Consider the following 24,399-nt stretch of genomic DNA (forward strand, 5'->3'; position numbering starts at 1 on the left):
GCAGCAGAAAATGGTAAAACACCCGAGTACACCACTCGAGTAAACTGTAAGACTTTCCTTTTTTCTGCAAATGATTATCAGTTCCACATATCACTTATCGATCTCCTTGACTGCTAATAATCTGATCGATATTTGCCCTGAAGAACCATCTTGTTCGATCCGTGTATTCTATTATATTTGTTATAATCAGCAGGCGATGTGACACGTCGTCCCCCCCTTTACATTCGCTCATGTCAGAGGGAGCGTTTTGGTCTCGTCCGCCTGATTATTGATTATTTAAATGATGTTGAGTTTTGTGTGATTCCCGATCTATGACCCTGCTTAGACTCTGGCTTAGAAACCAAAAGAACCACAACCATCCCCCCTTTTTGTTTACAGTGGTGCTAAACAGCAGGTTTAAAGATCCTAAATGGGACTTTATGGATTTGTTGTCAGCTAGTTAATCATTTTAAAGATTTTTCTATGACATTAATACATTTGTGGAGGCGCAGCGGTTAATTAATCATGATTCTTCAGGTCCGATGTCCATCTTTGTCCGGAGATATTCACGAGGAGGCAGCGTCCACTTCTTCACTGATACATTAACATGTTTTATTTTGAAATAAACTATCATCTTTGTATCACTGATATAACTGCAAGATGATTGAATATTTTGACGGACGGGATCGATGTCGGCTACATTAGGAGCTAAAAGAACAGAAGTAAAGGCAAAGTTATCGACTTTTAAATGAAATAACGACTTCATTTTAATTACAAGGCTCCCAGCTGTCGCTTTTTCAACAACTGGCAACAAAATCCAGCTCACACTGAGGCGACTCGCACTGTTTTTTGTCTTTTATTACGATATATCTGAAAAGCGAGCGCCTGTAATCTGTTACTCTTTGACGCGCCCGTCTCCGATCGTCGATTAAGCCGCTTTTAATCGGTTAACGCCGATCAATCGACTCACGATTAATCATCGACCCCCCAGCGTGATTGGTGATTGGAGCATTTTACGGCACGTTAACTTAACAGCGGCATGATGCTGGATGATGTCTTCATCTCCAGCTGCTGCGTGACTTAATAAGTTTTGTGATATTAGCACAGTATCCTGAAATGTCCTGCATAATGAGGCTGCTAAATCTGCTTTTCACAAGGCCTCCCACACACACACACACACACACACACACATATTGCTTTACACCATGAGTCACCAGAAGTTAAGTGCAACATCCGAACATTTTCACAAACTGCACAAAAAAAAGAAAAGGAGACCTTCACAGGAGGATGAAAGGGGAAGGAAGTCTATACATTTTCTCTGCTGGGGGAAAAAAAGAAAGAAGATGATCCATCAACAACTGTGAGCTGTGAGCTGAGGGGACATAAGTGGGACATGCACTGTGGAGGAAGAGGAGGAGGAAGAGGAGGAGGAGGAGGAGGGAAAACGCATGACCATGATGTGGAGATGAAAACCTCCCTTTGTGTCTCTGCTCCGGAGTTTTAACTGAATTACAGCTAAATCCAATTGCAGCACACGGGACAGCAGTCATACATGCATTCCTGCGCGTTTCTCAAACAGCCTCTTGTGTCTTGCAGCCTCCTCTCCAGAGAGACGCGAGGAGTTAAATCAGCCTCATGTGACTCAGATCACTCCTGTCTTTTCCACCCTGCGCTTTTTTTTTTTTTCCCCCCCTCCACCCAACGGAGCTCGACTCCGGCGCGCTCCCACCACCTCCACCTCCGCCTCCGCCGCGGTCCCCCCGAAAACCCCCTCACCGTCCCCCCTGCAGCCTCAGCGAGCCCCGGGGAGAGACGGTCTGATGGGCGGCTGCCGCAAATCAACAAAAAGGCAACTTCCACCTCCTTCCTCCTGAATGCGCTCCGAGTGTCTCCACACAACAACGTGCACGACGCGCAGCAGATAATACCGCTTCATAAAGACGAAGGTTTATTCACGGCGGCGGCGTTAATTCCCCCGTAATGGCGTTCATTCATCACCATCCTGTCTACAGCAGCTGATAACAGCCCCCCGGGCGCTCCTGCCGATCCTTCAATTTATCGACGGATATTAATCACAACAAGCCATAACTAACACAATAACACAGAGAGAGACACACGCACGCACGTATAGATATCTATACAGCCGTGGTGGCCCCGATGATTCCGGTCCGGACTCACATTTCCACATCGGACAGCTGCTTTTCAGGAGGAGTGAGAGGAGAGGTGGGAAAAAAAAAAATCAGAAATCACAAGAAAAGAGGAAGAGATGAGGAATAACTCACAGTCTGTCTCCGGGAACGAGCAGCCGGCTCTCCACCATCATATCGGGCAGAAAATCCAGATTGTAGGATGAAGTCATGTTGCCTGCCCGCTGCCCTGTGTATGTATGTGTGTGTGTGTGTGTGTGTGTGTGTGTGTGTACAGTATGGTGTGTGTGTGTGTGTGTGTGTGTGAGTGTAAGAGTGTGTGTGCGCCTCCGCCGCCTGATAAATAAAGGAGCGTCGCTCTCGCCCCCCAAAAAACACTGCGCCTGGCCGCGGAGACGGAGAGGGACAGGTGCAAGAGCCGAGGCCTCCCCAAAGGCAGTGTGTAGCCGAGCCGCACACACTCTGTCCGCATCCAGCAGTTGTCACATTCTCCTCCTCCGCTCCCCCATTCGCTTTTTTTTCCTTTTTTTTCTTCTTCGTCTTTCTTCCGCCGGTCCTGTCTGAAAAAATCCGCTCTGCAACAGCGCAACTGACGGACTGTTGGAGAGAGCCAGGTGCCGAGCCCGGGGAGGCGTGGCGCATAACGCTGCAGCTGATCTTTAACTGTTAGGTCTCCTCAGCTCAGCCCATGGAGGTGTTTTTAACCCAGTGCGCGTCTGTAATCCTCCCGTTTGTCCTCAATTTACACGCAATTCTCTTAAAAAATACAACATCATCGACATCCTGGTTCAAGACGCTGGATTATAAAGGTGTCTGGGTGGATTTACTTCCAGCAGACAGGGTTGGGAAGTGTTTTATTTTGAAGGAGCTGAAACCTTTTGTCATTAACCTTTAACACTGATTTGTGCACCAACAAAGACATTTTCGTCTGAGGTTGTTAAAACCACAGAGAAGCGGTAATCAGACGCTTCTCAGAGCTTTAAAATATATGTTTTATTCAGCCGAATGCCAGGATGAACGTTTGCGTCTTACATTTACGTCTCGTTTTAAGAAACATGTTCAAGTTAAGTGTTTATGACCTGACTTCGCCTGCTAAGCCACTGACCACCGTTCACGACTGTGTTTCAACATTTATAAGCATGAAACCGCTCGTTTCAACATCTGTATGCTCGATAATGCCGGGTATTTTAAAGTCTTCAAACTTTATGTTTCGTTACATTTCAGTATTCAATTTCATGTCGTGACAATCCCGTGGTTAGAGTCTGCTTAGGGTTAGGCACAAAAAACACTCGGTTAGGGTTAGAAAAAAAATATGTGTGGCTGCAAATAAGTTGAATATCTGGTTTTGTTGACGTAAACGGGAGTTTTTAAGGAGACTTAGGTAAAATTTCCAGCCATGTTTGTGGCGACCAAACCAGGTATTTTAAGCCAAACCAAGTGGGTTTTTGTGCCTAAACCTAACCAGAGCATAAGCACTGAAAACTGAACCAAAACAAGTGTAAAGTCGAACATATTTGTGGTTTTAAAGAAATGTACATTGCCGACATTTATTCTAACGATTGAGTTGGTTTGTAATCGAGTATTATAAGAGAAAAGATGTCAAACACAAAACACTGTGTAGTTTCTGGATGTCTAATAAACCGTCAAACTCGTGCTCGTGTTTTTTTAATAGCGTGGCTATTTTTGGGGCTGACCGCCTCCTAATTACATCGCACACGTGATGATTCAGAGCGTATACAGCGCAGACTGTTAGAGGAGAATACATCACACACATGCTTCAGTGTGGCGGCTTAATAAAAGCACGGCCGGTTCGGTGATTTACAAGCAAATGAGTTGGCCAAATTTGGAGAGGTGAAAATTACGCGTGGGGAATAGCCGGGTAATAATGAACCAACTCATAATTTGCTGCGAAACTTGCTGACTCTATTTTGCGGCGCGTTAATTGTGTGGATCCAGTGGGCCTCCCTGTGGAACCGGAGTGGGCCTGAACGCACCCCTGTGCAGCACGTCTACCAGGTTGCCCCACTTCCTCCCTCCTCCACAGGAGAAAAGAGGGGAGGCACTCCAGTAAAATAATGAGCCTCTCTTAGACTGAGAGAGGCGGCTCTCTGGGGGAAGAATATGAGTATCTGGGTCAATGGGAAAAAAAAAAAAAATGTGCTCAGTATGCACACATACAGCAGGGTAAGTGTATGGCGTGGGTGGGACTTTGGCCCGCGGCTCTGCTCGTGGGTCAGCTTGCATGTTTACTTGCAAGGACCGAGGGTCGGAGTACGGACGGGAGAGGCTCATCCGACATCGGCGACTCAGGGCATCGCCGCGTCCCAGGAGTAGGGACGACGCTGCATGTTTCACCGCACTTGACCCCCCTCGCAGAACGAGGGTTCGTACGGGACATTATTTAACCAACTGCTGCATCACAATCAGCTGCGTTCCCATCGCAGGATTTTTCAGGCCTGAGTTGATGCTCATCGCTGCGCTTCAGATGACGGCTCATAACCCGAATCTAACACGCTTGTGCGCTGACAGCAGCGGCACACGTGTGGTGATTATTCCCATGCTTGATTTCCGATTGCCGACTTGTTTTACGTAAACGGCGTGCACATACAGTAAGATACTTCCCTCTCTCACAAAATCATATTTCCAAATTACTCCTGTGGAAACTACGTTCTATTCGACAAATAGTCCCATGAAATGTGCTAGTCCTAGAAATCAGGTTCAGTATCGCTGTAGTTATGTAACCTGGGTGAACTGACCCTTGTAGAGTAGGAGATTGCAAACAACCTCCATTCAAACTCAACGACCCAATCAACAGAATAGATTTTGGCAACGTATGTATCAGCAACGCACTGATAAGTTGAATTCATGTGTTATGTTGAAACTTTGTTTCGTTTCATTTCGAACGCTGTGGTTGAGGTCAGGTTAGAGTTCAGAAAAGATCATGTTTTAGCTTAAAGTACCTGGTTTTGTTGACATGAAGACGCTGCAAATAATTCCCACCATCTCGTAAAATATATCCGGTTTTGTTGACTTAAACACGGCTGCAAAATGTCTCAATATCTCATTAAGAAAATCAGTTTTTTGACTCAAAGACGGCTGCAAAATGTCCCGACCGGTCGCTTGAACAGTGGTCCAACACTCGGCAGCTGTCTCACTCACAAGTCAGCTCTTATACATGTAATCTGAACATATTATGATGTGTACTGTAGAAATGTTGATGCGATACGTCTTACCCTAAACCTGACCCGTGTTTGTGGCTTCCAAAAAACATACAATGCCCACATTTTCTCTCTGGGTGAACACAAACCTGAATGGGTTTACGATCCAACCACATCGCAGCTGAGAACAACAGCGCTTACTACAACCACATAAGAGACTTTAATGATAATCACCAGTGATGATGATACGTGGTATGTTGTCGAAGCTGTGCATCTGTGTTCTGCCAAAGGCTTACAAGCACCTGTCTCACCACGCGCAGGCGTGTCAGCTGCCGCGGCGAACATGTGAACATGCAATCGGGTTCGAAAAAAGCGAGTGGGCTTGAACGTATTCTCGTGTTCGTCTGCTAAACAATCCTGCAATCAAATCTCCTCGTTTAACCTCACATCCTCTCCTCCTGTTCGTCTAAACGAAATGCATCCATCCATCAATCAAACATCAACATCGTCAATTTTCAGTGCAGTCATGTGAAACCCACACTGTGACGTTGTTTCAGTATTCAACATGTGCTGCTGCATCTAATGTCATGCATGTGTTTGTTAGCATGTGTGCAGCTACGTTGACAATAGCAGTAATGGTAGTTTTAACAATATTCTGCACTTTTCAGGGAGAAATTTCTTAAGAATTGGATTCAAACCGAATTAATTTCTTAATTTAAAAATCCAGATGGTTGAATAAAGAATAATTTTGATGAGAATGATGACTGCAGAGGAAACACTTTATACTTCGGCTAAAGGTAATGCTGAGGGCGAGGTCTGTGGAGGATAAATCCTCGCCTCTTGCCCTCCACATAACAATGGAGCGTTGCATACATTGATAACGAAGGCTCAGGTTGTGGCCTTGGACCTTGAAACGCTTATTGACGCGAGCTGAATGGCGACGTTCATGAATGAGAACGGGAACATGTTTATCCGCCGGTCTCTGAGGAAGAAGCACAGAGAAATGACGAAGCTGATGTTCCTTTAACTGCTTTAAATTGAGTCATATTAACATTTTAAGATATTTTTTATTGTGTTTCGGCTGATCAGTTCATGATTGAAGATATAATTGTCAGAAAACTGTAAAATGCTGAGGCCAAAGTGACGTCTTCAGATTCAGATTAAAAAAGAGATGTTTGTTTTTTTCTTGATAAATGACTTGAATCATTTCTTCATTAATCAGAACCGTTGATTAATATGATTAATAATTTCAGCACTCATGGTCAACTTGAGAAAAGACAAGATGTATTTCAGTAACACTCTCACAGGCAGTAATATCTTGTGCCACCTCTGTTGCTGAAGCTTAAAGTCTCTTAAAGAAATGAAACACAAAAAACGGACTGTATGGAAAAAGTGTCAAGCAGCTGCAATAATTCAACATGGAAGTTAGACTTTGAATTTGAAGGTAGCTCCAAAAACTGGGGCTAGCTGCTTAGCATGCTAACTTCATTACACATCTCTGCAACACAGGACATACACGTCTTTGACTGTTGTTTCTTCTCACTGTTGATAATTATTTGAATGTATTAAATTTAGTTCTGGCCATATCTCACAAATTGCTCCTTTAAACTCCACAATAAATGAAAAAAAAACGGATGAAATTTCAGCCTGGAAGTCAGGCAGGTGTTGAGAGCATAATGACACATCTGCTCAGCCCCCTCGAACCTTCAAATCTCGCTTCAATGCCAACTTGTCCCGAAGAGAAGTCATGAAATCCTTGCATGCTTTTTTTCTACATCATTTCTGCTCGGCAGAGGACCGGGTGCGTACCTCTCAAACATTTAAACATCACCTGCGCCTCGTTTCTACAGCTCAAGAACATTTCGGTGCGACGGACGAATACACAAACTTCTGGCGAAGGAATGCAATCAACAACGGCCTCAGAGGAATTCTGAAAATCCGAAGATGAGCAATAACGATCCGTCTACAAGGACACAACAACGACGCTGCGAAAAAACATTAGTCGAGGGGAAGAGGAAAAGAGGCCGGTTAAAGAAACACCAGGTGACGGGATCCCCGGGTACCGGAGAGACACCTGGGATACACCTGGTATCAGATAGCGAGGAGAGCTACTGACCGAGAGCTCTGGAGGTCCCTTGTCAACAGATACTTCATATCGAGTAAGTATCTACTCCTCAGCACCAACACAAAACTGCCAAGAAAAGGATACCACTATATTCCCGAAGACAAGGCGAACGACAGGGTGGGTACGATAAAATAAGACGTATACGCTGTTCCGTCGGTGATGCTGTTAACAAAGTGGCATTCAGCTTTTCACGGCTGCGTCCGTGAAACACCTTAAGAAGTGCATCCTTGAGCCTGTATTCACTCAGGGTCAGCGGTGAGACCCGGCGAACATTTCTTTCATTGTGTTGTACCGTATTTTCACCCTGTTGTGGGCTGTTGTTCGGCTCTTTTCCCAGCCTCACCCATCACCTCTACCAATCTCTCCATCTCTTCACCCTAGGGCCCCCGTGTTCTCCCAGATCCTGCTCGTGGCAAGGTCTGCCTCTGCCCTCGCTTGCTCTCCTACTTTTGTCTTTCTCGCCTCTTCTCTCTGTCTAGTTATTTCTGTCTTCTCTCGCCGCCTTCATCTCTCTCACCTCGGGCTTGTGGGTGGGGGGGGGCTCAGCTGCCCGAACAATACAAATCGATCACTTAGAAAGGAGGAGAGGGGAGGGTGGAGGAGGAGGTGGAGGAGGAGACGGGTGGGGTGAGGAGGAGAAAAGAAAGAGACAAAGAGGCAGGACCAAAAAAACTGAAGAAATTAAAAAAGAAGCAGCCACGATGTTTCCCAGCAGACCCCGTAAACTATCACCCAGGCCTCTCCGTGCTTCCTGCTCGCATCTCACCCAAAGGAGAGGATTCTGGGTAGCTGATGGCGCCGGCTTTTCACACGTGAATATTTAATGAAGGGCTCATGAATAATTCAGAAAAGCAAGCAGCTGCGTTTGAGCCTAAGTGGACATGTGAGGAGCCCGAAACCAGACAGACCCTGACTGCTACCGTTCATCCTCACCGCTCCGCAAAAAGAAGAAAAAAAAAAAACTCCCGGAAAAACACATTTTGATCAGTGCGTACTTTGGCCTCTGCACATGTGTGTGTGTTTGCAGATGAATCGCTTACTAAATGAAAAGGATGATAAGAGGAGTCTCAATCTGCTCCAGTCTTCTCCTCTGCTTTCTTATTCTGTCAGGCGCAGAAGCCCAGACTTGAAAATCCAAACAAAAATAGAGATGGAGTGGATGGATACTCCCCCACATCTCTGCCTAGCACTCTCTCCATCACTCTCCCTGCCACTCACTGTTCAATCTTCAAATCTCATTCCCATATTTTCTGCAGCCCTCCTCCATTTTCATGCTTTCACTCCTCTCCCTCTCTCTTCTCTCTCTCTGTCGGTGTGTTATCGGTCACTGCTGGACTCCGGTTAGGACACTGTGTTCCAGTTAACGTGGATCCCAGCTCTACCTGTGGGGCTGCAGCCCTCCAAATGTTCGCTGACCTGTTTCGGATGCGTTCTGACACAACACACACACTCACACACACACACACACAACTCGAACACACTGTGGTTGGACTGACATATCAGCTCGGTGCTGTTTTATTTTGTATGAAATGTCTATTTTCATCATATCGGCAGAAACGTTCTGAGTTAATATCAACCAACAGCACCTTCAAGGCAAAAAGATCAGCATCTGGAGTTTTCAGTCTCTTTATTTACAGTCCCATGGCGCTGTCACTACCTGTCTTAGCGAGGAATGCCGTGTGTTATTATCAAGGATAAGAGCGGTGTCGTTTGGCACGCGAGTGGCGCTATACATGGACAGGGACAGATCTTGTGACTTGATTTTGTAATTGAAATGACGTTTTTTGCCTGTTAATACACAGCAAAATGATTGATGATTGATTGAAGGGACTTAATCAGTTGATTATCACATTGGTTGGTGATTAATGTTCTTTCAATGGACGTATCGATGAACCAAAAATGAGCCATTTTGTGGATGTTTTTTGTGTCTCCTGGTTTTCTTGTTGTTTACATTAAAGCTGAGTATGTATTGAGGTTTTTTGGCCTCCAAGGTTCCCATCTCGCTACTGGTGACGTAAACAAGAACTATTATGAGTCAAGCAGTTCCTATTTGCATGAGTGTACAGACAACAATCACCTAGAATAGTTGTTAGTCGTCAGGATAAAAATGTTTCTGCAAACCACACAAACTTGTCAGGAGACCATCGGGACAGTTCCTGCCATGTCTGTCAGAGGCTGGTACATCTGTAACGGTGTTTGTGGCAACCAAACTATTTCTAAGCCCAAACATGATCTTCTCCTAACCCTAGAGCATAGTCACAGTGTTGTTACAACCTAAAGTAGGAAAGTGTAACCTAAAGAAAGTTGCAGGATAAAGAAATGTCCCTGGTTTGCAGAATTGCAAAGTAGTAAAAGTCTACATTTGAGATCTGGAGCTGTAAGGTGCAACTTCTGTACATAACTTAATTGGAAAGTTGATTTAAGGACATTGATCCACAAGCTGAAATCATCACTCCAAAGAGTACATCCCGCTGATTTCAGCATCATGTGCACGACTTCCGTGGGTCCTGATGTGATCGAGTTATGAGTCTGAGAAGCAGGAGGTGCGACAGGTTCTCGACTGGTTGAAAAGATTATAAAAGCCCATCCAATACACACATTTACATGTAGACACCTACACACACACACACACACACACAATCAGCGTTCAGGACATTTTGATAAAGTCCAACACTGTCGAGCAAATACCTCCTGACCTGCTCACTGACCCTCACACTCTAATGTCTGCACCGGTGGTCTCAACATGACTTAAAGTGTGGGTCTCTCTCTCTCTCTCTCTCTCTCTCTTTCACACACACACACACACACACACACATGAATACACACACACAAACACACTTGATGTCCTCTGCCCCTGAAGAGGCCTCCCGGCTATACTGCGCTGCTGTCTGCTAGTTTTAATGGTCTCTGCTAGACTGGACTGGACAACGCTCGGCCGCACTGAAGTAGAAACATATCGCTGCCGTCGAGGGAGAAACCTAGTATCTCCCAACTCTCGACAAGATGACTTCGCCCCGGTTTTGGTTCTAGTGGCATGTTCTTCTGGGCTCATCCTGTGGGAATTTTAAGGATCTGATCAGGCAGAGTTTTGACTGCGTTTTTAGAAATCCTAAAGCTCTGAATCAGGCAAAGTTGCAGACTTAACCTAAAGATAACCCTGAATATTACTCAAAAATCTCACTACTGTTCCAGTCTTTGTTTCAGAATTTGTAAGCGTGACACTACTTGATATTTTTAAGGAGACCTTGGCCGCATTTGTGGTGACCAAAACAGGCATTTTAAGCCTTTCCCGACAAGCTTTATGCCTAAACCTAACCAGAGCATAAGCACAGCATTGTGATAAGAGAAAATTTAAAAATGTAGCCTAGAGAAGGCTAAAAGGCGCATTTATCTTCTCACATACTGTCAGCAAGTCAACTCAGGGTGCTACTGGGCTCGCTTGGCATCCAATGACATATGATCCTCTAACCCACTTCGGTCGATTGTGTCAGAAGAGGTGGGAGCGGGAAGAAAAAGCAATGTTTCATTACTCTTTAGAGGGTGTAATTAGCCGTAGTTGCAGAAGAATAAAACTCCTAATGGAGCATTTAAGTGTCTGAGAATTGAAAAGTCGCCATATTCGGAGGTACGGGGCTTTCGCTTTAGGGAAAGGTGTAAAGAACACACTTGTATAGTTCAGCCCCGACCTACAACGCCTCGCGACATTAATGCAGTTCTACTGAAGTGCACAGTAAACCTCCCAAAGCTGCTCTAAGTTGTGCACTCGGCAGTGATTTCTCCTCTCAATGCAAATGGAGGATGGAGGGATATTCTCCGGCCACTCAAAACACTGTACGCTCCACCTGCAGTGCATCGGAGCGCGCTCCAACTGTAATTGGCCATCGCATCGGTGACAGAGAGGCCCTCCATTCATCAACCCTCCTCCCTCCTCCATTCGTCTCCCCCCTCTGCATCTTCCTCGCCGCCAACTCCGACCAATCTCTCCCTCGCTTTCCAATTTCTCCTCCCCCCTCCCTCGCCTTCGCCCCACCCAGCCCCAATCCTCTCCTCACCCACCCTCCCTCCACCTCTGTCCTCCCTCTCCTCCCTCTCCTCCCTCCCCTCTCTGCTCCTTTTCCTCATTAAAGTGGGACCCAGGCAGTAGCGGTCACTGCCTCTCATTTATTTTCATTTGAAACTGGTGCAGCTCCACTGATCCTCTGGGGCTGCAGGAGAGAGAGCAGGATGGTGTCATTCTGATAACAACTGACACACACACACGCACACACACACACACACACACACACACACACACACACACACACACACACACAGATGTACTGTATGTGCACAAACTCTCTCTCTCACACACACACACACGCTCTGAGAAATGGAGGATCACACGTCTCCTGCACACACTGAATGGAAAGTAACCATTTGCAAATACACATTCATGCACACACACACACACACAGACACACACACTTACAAACACAAAAGGAGGTGTATGCATCCGCCTGCAAATAGATGCACTTTCACACCCATTTCAATTCATTTCACGCACATATTCACACATTTCATGTACCTGCAAGCTCCCATGCTCTGTTCCCTCCCTCCACTTTCACATATGCACCCTCACCCGTCTAAACTCCCCCCCCTCCGCCCACCACCAGCACCACCACCACCACCTCCTCCCCTTGATTGTGTGATTGTGTGAAGGTGATGATAGCAGGGTGTGAATCAGGGGACGATAAACCTGCGCCCATTGTCACCTGGATGATTGCGAGTATCGATCTGCGCCCGGGCATGTGGCGCACGTGTGCGAGCGCGAGTATTTTGCCGCCGCCCGCCTCCCACCTCTACGTTCACACGCCCCCCCCAACACCACCACTTCCTGTACGTGTGTGTCCATGCATTGTATTAGAGTCGTGTCGAGAGCGGCCCTGCCTGACACTCTTTGATTGAAAAGGTGCTCGGCAGATTAAATCGTTGTAGCGGAGACGAGGTGCGCTCCCTTCGCCGGGGCTGCGACGGCTGGTTTAGCAGATTCAAGAAGGGCTCGGAGGAGGAGCGGGTGAGGAGGGGGGGAGGCAGAGGCCGTTTTAACGCCCATTTCCCTCACCCATCTGAGGAAATGTTAGCGATAGAGGCAGTGACTCTAAACCAACGGTCATATCTGTAATAGGAGGCTAATATCCTCCACACCATTAGAGAGGCACAATGTGTGGGGGTGAGTGGGAGGGGACGCTTGGTTTAACGGCCATTGCACCCCGAGGACGGGAAAAGGAAGAGGGAGGTGGAGGGGTGGAGCAAAAGATGCCAACTCATGGAAGCTCAGTCTTCACGGTCCCATTGGATTTGAAGTGAGACAAGAGTTATGAAGTTCAGACTTTCACAGAGTACTCCAAGTATTGAACTTTCATTAAGGTGGAGGACTCACGAGACCCAGATTGACAAAATCGAAGCAGCAGAGGCTGAAAAATGCTGACTTTGAGTTCCTCGTATGAGCTCACCTCCAAACACACTGGATTCCTGATGGCTTCTTCCTGTTAGACCCTCCCGACTGTCTTTTAAACTCTAGTTGCTAATGCAACATTAAAAAAACATGTCTCCTAGTCAAGGCCGAGCACTTTTCTTTGACTTCAGAGCAACAACCAACACAAGACAAGGTCTCAGCAGTAAATCAGTGCAAACAAAACCCACTTCTTCTTATTGAATTTGGGTGAGAGACGAACACGTCTTTAATATTAATCATGTACTCTCATTGCCGATTGTTGGCTTCTAGCTTAAATGCTAACTGCAGCTGCCGTTAGCTAGTTAGCTCGGTTAGCCGTGCACCTAGCAGTCCGGACAGGGAGCTCAGAGCAACAAGGAAGTGTTGGAGTTTACACTGCTGGAACCGGAGCTTGGGGCTAGCAGGTTAGCATGCTAATATCAATAGATATCTCTGCAACACAATGTCATGACGTCAAAAATACTACTTGCGTAGTGCACCTTTAAGAGTTCATCACATTTGATAGTTGATGTGAAAACCCTTTTAGAGAAGTGACATCAGCAGAAGCTTGGTACTCTGCCAGGTGTTGCTCTGCCAGGCCTGGACAGCTGCCATCTTGACTTTTTTGGAAGTCGACTGAGGTCAGGTAGTGGAAAAAAATCTGGACTAAACTTTTTGGATCTGAAAAATGAAGCCAAGTGGGACTCCAGCGGTTTAATTGCATGTAAGGTTGTGAGAAAATGACCCAACTTCTCACGTGATTTATTAAAAATCGATCTCTCACATTAACTCTTCTTCAAATGTTCCCATTGAGAGTAAAATAGGCAATAAAGCGATGTCAAACAATGTGATTGACAAGCTCTCATCCAGACTTTGGCCACTTCCGGTTCCAAAAAACCAAGATGGCGACGGCCATAATACCAAACTCGATGCTTCCAATGGATGACGCTTTGGTGGGTTTGATCTTGATCTCCTCGTTTGCATTTCCTGCTGCTCCACTGTCCTCGAACAATGAGCCACTATGGATGTGAACAGCCTCAAATTAAAGCTGTAAGTCAGCATTTTAACCTCACAGCCACTGTTTTATTTCATATCCAGTGTGCTGGAGAAACAAACCCAGAATAATGAAAATGTCCTCTCTGACTGCACTATGCATTATTTACTTCTGCTGTATTGAATACTTCTGCACTACAAGAGGCATTTTCCTCTGATGTACACCACTACATCAGCCCCAGCCACAGTCCCTCCGCCGTCCTGCACACGGTGCCTAAACCTCTGGAAAATTTCCCCCGTGTTTCTCGCTCGGAGCGACCGCTTGATGCAGAAACCGTTCAAAGTCGTATTTTTCATCGGGAAATTGCAAATGAAGTGCATGCCTCAAAAGCGGTTTCATTTGTCACCCAATGAAGCATTCACAGATCCAGTCAGTAAATTATGGTGCAATAAATTACTACCTGCAAACATCAATGAAATATGTTCACTCATTGCAAAAACAAGTCAACCTCAGCATGACTGTTTTTCATGATCAGGTGCGCGGCGAACGCTTGTCTCAATCTTTTTATGCAACGGGAAGGGGAGCGCAGACAAATTGGGACTGGCGGGGTGTCAGGGATGGCAGCTTTAAAATAAAAAACGTGTGATTTTCCCCAAAGATGGAAAGAAAAGTTGGTTATCTCGATTGTTCGGGTGTCTAATTTTCAGAGCGGGGATGCCTCTTAGCCTCCGCTCCCCGCCGTCGCTCCTCCTTCCTTTTCTTGGTTTTCAAGAACAAGACATTTATCCATTACCTCGTGCCCATCCATCATCCTTTCATGAGAAAAATAAGACAGACATGAATAAATAAAAAAAATAAATAAAGACACAAATTCAGGCACTGCTGAAAATGTCAGATCCTCCTTCGGTCGAGTGGGTACCTCTGGTCTTAATAAGGAGACCCACTCATCTGTCTCTTTTTATGCCTTTCAGGAATCAATTTCCAAAAGTCAAAAAATTCGGTTTTTAAAGGTCTTTGGTTTTCTTTTTTGACGTGAATGCCGCTAGAAATGTGAACGAATATCTTTAAATGTGACAATTTTAATACCAAAACCCTTCATAATTTGCGAGTATCAAGGTTTTCAAAGCCACTGAAGACTCGGTTTCAAAACCTGAATTATTTTTCTACAGCATTACAGAGCTGCGGTGAAATAAGTAGCAATTAAAGTTAGAAGTTAGAAGAAAATTGCGAAAACACAACGAAATCTAAAGCAAACGACCCAAAACTGATGGTAAATGTGGCAAAAGTAGGTTGTTAAATTCTGATTGGTGTGTGGAAACAGGTGACATCACCTTGTACCAACGAAGCCCCGCCCCCACAGAACCTGTGATGTTAACAACACAAACCTCCATAAATACACAAAAGTTATCCGCATTAACCAGCATCTATACAACAGACTGACAACAGTGAGCTTGTCTGTGTGTTGGAGCCCATCACTCACTCAAATTGCAAAAAAATGTTGTTTTCATGGACTTTAAAAACTTCAGGATGTCTGAATTTTATTAGCAGAAGCTTCAGAACCGGCGCTGCAACAATGAGATAGTCCAACTCTTGACACCAAGGAGGAGAAAAAGAATACAAATGATACATATTCATGCACATGTGGGTGGAATAATACAACAAAATGTAAATTAGCTGAAGGGCAAACACAAACACTGTATGATAAATACTGTATATAAATTAAAAACCGCTGAGATGCATCCGTGATGTCAAAGGTGAGTGACACCGAACTGCTGGGTATTTAATTTAAAAAGCAGAGAGGGGAGAGAGAAACGCTGCCTCCTAATATTTCCAGCTTTAACCCGCCTGTCCTGGACACAATGCTGCTAACACGGCAGCAGCGGGAGGAGGTTTGAATAGAGAGCGAGGGGCAACAACAGCAACAACAGTACAAGCGTCGGATGTTGCGCTCGACTGGGCAAACAGTTGCAGGTAAGCAGGGGGAGAGAGAAATCTCCCACCAATCGAACAACAGCACAGAGACGAGAGCGCCAGGTAGGAGGCATTACAGCGAAACCTGTTAGGAGCAGCCAGCCCAGACAGCAAATCCTCTCAAATGAAGGAATAAGCCGGCACCTGTACTTTGTTTAGCCCCTCCCGCCTCCACTTGTGCAACGACGCCACACCTCAGCTGGGGGAAGTGCAAGCAGCCCCCCCCCCACCCCTGGATTGATGCACGGAGGCAACATCTGGGTCAGGAACACGTGCACAGATGTGTGTGTGTGTGTGTGTGTGTGTGTACCTCGGCAGCAGCTCGTCAGTCCTCATGGATCCTGCAGGAGGGGGGCAGCACACGGCGTCCACACACACTCTCCCCGCAAAGCCCAGCTCGGACGAGTGCTCCAACATTACAGACGAACAAATGCACCTTATCGGGCTACAAGCTGCACTCTCGCTTTCTTCCTTCCTTCCTCTTCTTCTCTCGTCCTCCTCTTCCCTTTTTTTTTTTTTTTTTTCCCGCTGCTTGTCGTCTGCAACAAGCCGCCTCTCTTCGCCTTGTTCCTCTCAGCCTCTGCCGTTGTTCCCTTTTTCTCTCACGCAGAAACAAACTCACCCTCCCTCCTCTTCCTCTTCCTCCATTCCCCCCCTTCACTCCCTCTCTCTGTCTCTGGTAGAGCAGCAGAGCAGTGGAGACCCCGCTGGCTCGCCTAGCTGAAGTAATCCCCTGTGACAGCTCAGCTCATGTTGTTATGTTGTGGGCCTATTTGAGTCTAATACTACAGCTCTGGAACAGCCGAGCCCCAGTCCGGCTCTGGACCGGCTGCGAGGCCGCTGGGCCTGGCCCAGTCCGGCACAGCGCCACGCCAACAATGCCCACTGTTCATTTCCTGCACATCATGTCTGTGTTTCTGGCACAAGCTCGACCGGGAGGCCCAGACTTAAAATGTACAGCCAGAGACCAGAGTGGAAAATAAACCGACCTTAGCGCGGCCGTGCCGTCTTGTCATGAAGTTTTTATGAGGTAAATAAATCGTGGACATCATAGTAAAGTCGTATTGAACCGATGGAAGGAGACCAAGTTCAACATCAAGTCAAGCGTGCGCTGAATTTTCACAGTTTATGAATAGCGAGTTTAAATCACCACAAAACAAGATTAGTGTATTACAAAGACATTTTCAATTCCCTGGCAGTATTCCCAGACTTCTGACCAGTTCAGCCCCGTCCTACAGTCAGTCTCATAAAAATATACTTGTCTTGTTCTTAGAATAAGTATTCAGATCCTTAGCTTCATGGAAAAGTTCACCCAAAAATTAAAATTCACTCACTATCTACTCACAGCGCCAGAAGAAAGTTGGGTGAAGTTTCGTAGTCCACGAAACATTTCTGTGGCCGTTCTCTCCGAACAAACTACAGTCGATAAAATAAGAAAACATATAAAATGGTTCCTACAGCTCGTCAGACGTAATCTCCAAAAGCCCAAATTGATTTGAAAAGATGTTATTTACACCCCTTTCTTTTTTTGTAGTTGTTGTTTTGCATTTTAAAACAAGTCCCCAGCTACTTCAGCTGTTTTTGAGAATGTTGTAACGAAGATCCCGAAACTTCACCTGACTTTCCATCAGTAGATACTGACTGTGTTCCTTCAACAAGCCTGCCCAGACTCACAGGCATCTTATTCCCACCAAAGCTTTCCAAAAACATAGCGAGCAGGTTCGACCATGTCAGGCTTTCATGGAATTAAAGACTGAATTCATTATTGCCAGAAAGTCTGGGCCTCTCGAAAAACAGTAAACATCCCCAGCGCTGGAGTTTTACACAAAATATTCTGGCTTTTTGGTTAAAATGTGGTGAACACACCGCAGAGACGACAGCCTCAATAACTGGGTGAGAAGAAAATACCACTCCCTACCACCAGGTGGCAGTAATCAAGACAAATGACATTTGCAATCAGGAGAAAACGCACTGAATGGGTGAATTCATGGATACGACAGCGACAGGCTCGAGAGGCTTCCCCTCTCATCTGCAGTTTCTCTTCTCGTGCACTGATTCGCTGAGCCGAACAGCCAATCAGAGTGGTTTCTTTCACCGCCGAAAAAAGCCACAGACAAGCAGGGCTCGTCGAGAACGTCATGCAGGTGGGCTGCTAAAATGTTATAAAGTAAGTTAACGGAGGTTAAAAAAATAAAATAAAATCTATTCACTCGCTCCCAGCTCATAAAATATTCAAATCAAAATGAAATACAAAAAGGAATTAACATAATAATAAAAACTGTAAAAGATAAAGAGCTCCCCCGGTGAGGAGAAGTAAATCACTGAAATGAAAAAGAATTGTGAAACACATTCAAAAAGATAATATTTTGAGTTTCGCTGTTGAGCGAAACAAACAAACACGCGGGTGGACGAGCACCAACAGGTGAAGGTGTGACTGACGAGCATCTACAGCCACGTCACAGCCTTCCTCCCCTCACATGTCCTCGCTCTGTCCGGACGCCGTCCGCTCCTCCTGCAGGTACAGACGGCGAGCTTCGGCCGGGGCCAGCCTCGTCTCCAGAGAGCCGGCCCGGTCCAGCAGATCATGCCCGAGAAGAGGCAGCCCAGACAGGCATGTCTCGGTGAGTAGCCCTCCCGAAGGAGACGCTGCCAGATCCTGCTCCATATACCTGGCACATCACAGCGTCTCCTCCCCATAGGAGGCCGAGGCTGAAGACACAGGCAGGGAGCTGCTGATTAAAAATTCATCTCTCTGTTTATTATGATTTATGCATGTTTCACTGAGCCAGGAACGGAAAAGAGAGGAGAGGAGAACAGCTTCATTAGTGCATATTGTGCGTATGTGTGTATGCCTATGCCTGTTTGTGTACTCTGTGTGTGTGTGTGTGTGTGTGTGTGTGTGTGTGTGTGTGTGTGTGTGTGAGAGGCTAGCTGGCAGGTGGGGGATAGTTAAAATTATGGATTGTACGTGAGGTTCATTAGAATGTTTGGCATACAGGGCAAACTCGTCTGTCTTCACAAAACACCTGCATTTCACTGAAAAACAACAACAATTGAAATCCTAAATTATCCGCCGTGCACGGGGGCCACCAGCCATTAAAATGCAGCAGACACTTTTGCTAACTTCTAACTTAATTACCCGTTTCCGCCTCTGTTGTTTACCATTCAAATCGGATCGGCCTCTCATTGCACTTTGTCTCAGCCAAAACCGATGGCAGGCGCCGCAACGATGACAAATATTGACGCGTGGCGAGCGTGTCAACAGAGAAGTGGCGAGTAAGAGCAGAGGACGGCAGCGGCGGCGGCGCTCTGATTTAATGATCCCGTGCGTTTTTTCCTCGATGCAAACAGATGCTGCAGCCGCTGATCATATGCTGCTTTCTGTTTATTACACTGAAAGCTGAATGTAAAGAGCATAATAATGGAGCGATACTTTCAAATTAACATATACAATTAAGTGCTACAAATGTTCAGCCTGACGGTGATGACTGATGATTTCATATTTACACTGACAATAGCTCATATTCCTGCAAACAATCGGTTATTAAAGCGGCACCAGGCGTTGTTTTCACGCACAAAACATCTGTTTTATCGGCTTAGGTTTCCAAACGAGGCTGCACCGGTCGCATCCAGGATGCATGAATCAAACCCTAGTTTTCTGATTAAAGATCTCTGATGTTTTGCGTCGCTCCACCCACAGGAAGCCAAAGAAATAAACCCACAGCTCCATGATGTCGGGTGAAGCAACATCAGAGGTTGCTGCCATGTCGAGCTGCATCACCGTCTTATTCCTTCATGTTAAAAGTGGGATTGTCTTGTGAGCAGTTCCACCAGATGACACAGCAGAAAAGCATCAATAGTATCATCGTCGATGTACCTCGATTATTTCCTCCCAGTGTGTCACAGGACACGATGTTAAGTGACACAGTGTGTTTTGACCTTTAGACTTTTCTGCCTCTGTCTCTGGAGTTACATGTCAGACGTGGAGGTAAACATGAAGCAAAGTTGCGTGCGGTTTCTCGACGTCACGGCCCAGTCGGCAGGACCAAATGTTGGCATTTTACGTCCGTGCAAAACCACCGATACGTCACATCGTGTTCACGTTACATGTTAACGACCTGACTCTCATATCAGGAGTCGGCTGCCAAGCCAGTGACTGCAGCTCAAGACTGCCTTTCAACTTAGAAACGAGTGTGACACCACTGGATATTATTGAAGGAGACCTCAGGGCCAGAAAGTAAGAAAATCTCCAGCCATGTTTGTGGGGACAAAAATCAGATATTTTTTGACAGGAAGCCATGTTTTTAGTGACCAGAACAGGTATTTTAAGCCAACACTTGATGTTTTTCTATCCCTAACCAAGTGGTTTTTGTGCCTAAACCTAACCAGACCATAAGCACAGCATTGTGACAAGAAAACAAAAAAGCGGACCTAAAGAAACGATAAGTGGCAACATATCTGTGGTTTGCAGAAAACGGACATTGCCTAGCATCATGGACGGTACGTTTGACACCACGGGACACTAAAAATTTGATCACAACACCTGACTAGAGTTCAGCTCAGGTAAAACATTTCTCCTGGTCGACTTTTGCACTCTTGATTCAATCCAAACATCGAAACCAAAGGACGACTGCTGCCTTTGAGTTTCACATAAAATACTCTGAAACACATCGTTTCCACACCGGTCATAGAAGATCTATGAGTGCAAAGTCAAAGGCATCCGGTTGAAAATCCAGCTTCATATATAAACCTGCAATTTACCTGCAGAAACACTCGAAGCCGAGCCAAACTCGTCTCGATGCGATCCGATCCAGCTGCTCTTAAAACACCACATATTTCCTTTTAATTCGTTTCTATTAACAAGACCTCTCTGAAGGCCTGTTTCTGTCTCTATCTGCCTGCTGCTCTAAACCTGCTGTCTGCACATGCTCCTGTGTTGAAGGGCTACTGTTGGAGAACAGAGGACATATGGCAGCGTCTGGGAGAGACAGAAGCTCGGCGGTTGCAGCGCCGGCCGACTGGTACCATCCAGCAGCTTACGTGTTTGCAATGTGCCAATTTTTTTTTGCCCCCGTTTACATCCTCTCTTCTTTTTTTGTTTTTTCATTTCGGCGTTCGGCGCCCCGTCGCCTCGCCCCCCCGCTGAGCCGTGACATCATGCCTTGTGAAGACGAGCATCTTGATTTTGTCATTCGCGGGGAAACAACACAAACTCGGGCGCTGACACCGCGGTAACTTGAGGCCACGGCTCAATCCGAGCAGCCTCTGTCTCTTTTAAATTGTGTTTACAATTTAATGACCTATTTGTGTTTGTTGTTTCCGGCGAGCGCCTGCTTCGCTCTCTCTCTCTCCCCCCGTCTCGTTGCCTCTCTCTCTCTCCGCATCTCTCGCTCCCTAACACGCTCTGACAGCGAAAGGTCAATGCCCATTGGCTACATGGGGGGCACTGAGTGATGTAAGGGGGGGGTTGTCATGGTAACGTGCAGGGCTCGGCGAGGACGCAGGATGCTTTTTGTGCCAAACACCAAGGCCAGGACCCGAGCGGGATCAAAAGACTCGAGAGCTCGACTCGCCGGGCGGAAGCGCACCGGACTGAACGCCTGAACGCCGCTTTAATTGACTGGCGGCTTACTGGCCTGGCAAATGGGAGGGGTGGGACTCGGCCAGTCGTGCCACTGAAGTGGATCTGCATGTACGAGACAGACAGCGAGGCCTAAAGACAGTCCGTTGTGAGCAGCTCTGTTATGTCTGCGAGCCTGCATTCTGCTGAGCTTGGCTTCACATTAATAAAAGAGGGATTACCAAAGTCTGCAGGCTCCTCTCTGGCCCCTCTCCAGCCGAGAGCCGAGCGAGGGGTTCACTCCCTCTACCCCGCCGCCGCCTCCCTCCTGCCATCCTTCGCTCCCTTTTTCTTACCCTCCTCAGCATGCCGCTCACGTTCATCCCATTCAAAAAAAAAAAAACACTCTCATCTGCCTTTCCTCCTGTCTGTCTCTGTTCCACTTCTCTCCACTCTCCCTCTAAGTACAGGAGGGGGAAAAAAATGCACCAAAACACAGATAAATTATTTAGATTTTTTTTTTTCCCCAAAGAGCGAAGGAAAAAAAAATGCTTGACTCTGCAGTTTGAAAAGAAAAGGGGAAAGGAGGGAAGGGGAGGAGGGAGGAGGGTGAGAAATAAAAATTGCATTAGATACAAGATTCTGCAATCAGCCCGCGATATGAAGAATTAATCTTATCTTTCACCGGCACACACGACCAAGTAGGAGAGCGCCTCCAAAGACTTCAAGATGACAACGGGACGAATTCGCCTTCCCATTACGCCGCCATTCAGCCATTGTGGCGGCCGACACCTCGCGATAAGCCGCCGTATTGTTGCCATTGACAATGTCATTATGGGACAGTAAACAAGCGATGCAGCGGAGGGTTTGGGATGAACCGGGGCGGGGCCAGAAGGTCGCCAAGACAATCTGGAATGAAAGGATGTAAAACTCCCGAGGGAGAGATAAGAGTCCTCTCCTTCTTCTTTTTCTCCCCTCTTCATCTATCTCTTTTTTCTTTCTCTCACCAAAGCCAAGGACGGGCATATGCTTAGAACAAAGCCCCGGCACTGCCGCGTAATCAACTCGTCTGTACTCCAACAGCAGCAACACAATCTTCCCTGGAGGTCATCCACAGGAAGGAGCTTAGGAGGCGGTCGGCTGCAGGATCATGAGCTATTAAGATGGGAAAATAGGATGACATTCACCCGGGCCTCCCACCTCGGCTTCCCCCTACGAGACATCATGTATACGTACAAACACGAACAGGCTGCGCAGTCAGATTGATGCCATGCAGGTGTTTGAGGAGAAGGACTTAATTGCAGAGATTTGAGGACTTATCCTAAGACATCAGGCAGCCACCGACAGTGCTGACGAAGTCACTTAGAAAAAGTAATCTGTTACTAATTAGCTTTTAGTGTGCGCTGCTGCTAATTAGTGATTATAGTTGATGTTTTTTGTTGCAGAGCCAAAAGCGGAGTTGTTTTTAAGTCTCAAGTTTTGGCTCATAAGCAAACTGCAAGTCATCTGGAGTCACCACCCTCGGCATACGAGCGGTTTAGGCTTTTGGAGCGTATTTTGGTTAACAAGGTGTGTTAACATCTTCACAAAGCCGATACCAAATCCCTACAATGCCGGCACAATCATTTGATATTCAAGTTGTGAGGCTATGCAAGACCTGCCTGTGGCTGTTTTATCTATTTTTTATTGTTCTGGGATTTTAAACTTATGTCTTCAGAGACTCGGGTAAGTCTTAAGTAAGACGGGTCCAAGTCACGTCTGAAGTCTGCATCTCTGAGATGAGGTGAAATAAGTTGAAAAATAGTTAAGCTTTTAAGGCAATAAACCACAAATGAATAACAATCTGTAGACCCAGCTACACCGTCGGTAACAATCCCCCGTCTCTCTTTACACATTCTGCGAAGATTTTATCACCTGCACTGAAACCTTACGGTTCTCAGTCAAAACCTAAAGGCCGCAGTCACAGTTTCCGCATCTTGATGGCTACGAGTCTCCGTGTGACTTCCTGTGAACACATAGATGGTTTGCACTGCAAGCAGATCAACAGTGCATGAATTAGAAAAGCATAGCGAGTGCTCATTGCCAGCACTGCGAGTGTTGGTCCGACTCTCAGTCGATGCGATCGCCAGAATGAATCTAGGCAGTGTACGTTTCTGCAAACAACAGATAAGTTGGGTCTTTTTGTTGCAACTTCACGTTTCTGTTTGTTCAGTTTTCCATTATTTGTTGTGCTTATGATTTGGTTAGGTTTGGGCACACAAACCACTTGGTTAGGGTCAGGAAAAGATCATATTTTGGCTTCAAATATCTGCTTTGGTCACCACAAACATGGCTCAAGGTTTTCCGAGGTCACGTTAAAGGCATCTGGGTTCGGGTTAGGCATCCTCCACAGCTGTTACTCCACCACCATCCCCTCCTCCTGATATGACAGTCAGATCCATAAACATGTAGTGTCAACATCGTATGACACATTTTGTACAAATGTACATGGGCAACTCAGCAGCTGTCTCTCTGAATCCAAGATATCAACTGAAATACCTGATCTCAATCTACCGAGTACCAATCTGATCCCACACCACTTATCTTTTCCCCAATTTAAAAGCTACATACCTCAGAGACTTTATGAAACTCATCTTAACCATTTTTTTGGATCAGTGCATCCATAATACTTTCACATTTGCTGGCCATGACCAGTAATAAGACCCTGAATTCTACTTCAACCATTTTCACATCCAACAATTAGGAATGTCTAAAAGAAAATCTGACACAGTATAATATCTCAATAACAAATGTCAGACCGACCTGAAAACTAAACCACCAAAACCATAATTGTCTCCAGATCTTTGGTTGGAGCCTCATCATCGACATCCCTGAGCTCTATAAACTCTCGCCTGAAGCCGTCGGGCGCATGAATTAAAAATATTTTCAGATGCACGACCATTTCTAAATCAAGCCGCATCATATCCATCATCAGACACATCCGCCTCAACCT

The 24,399-nt window shown here is 46.1% G+C and overlaps 1 protein-coding gene across 14 annotated transcripts in view; it reads right to left on the reverse strand.

The window, feature by feature from the left end:
• Positions 1–24,399, reverse strand: part of celf2 (cugbp, Elav-like family member 2) — a 213,383-nt gene that overhangs the window by 138,731 nt on the left and 50,253 nt on the right. For 2 of the 14 annotated variants that reach the window (XM_084345247.1, XM_084345257.1), the window contains exon 1: positions 2,262–2,786. The exons of 9 other annotated variants lie outside the window; for them this stretch is intronic. In XM_084345247.1, coding sequence (XP_084201373.1) covers positions 2,262–2,338 — 77 coding nt within the window. In that variant the 5' untranslated portion in view covers positions 2,339–2,786. Of the gene's footprint in view, positions 1–2,261; positions 2,790–24,399 lie in introns of those variants that run through there. 3 more of the 14 variants (XM_084345253.1, XM_084345249.1, XM_084345248.1) reach the window with 3 other exon arrangements.

Source organism: Pagrus pagrus (assembly GCF_965226575.1).
Source record: "Pagrus pagrus genome assembly, chromosome: 23".
Lineage (NCBI taxonomy): Eukaryota > Metazoa > Chordata > Actinopteri > Spariformes > Sparidae > Pagrus > Pagrus pagrus.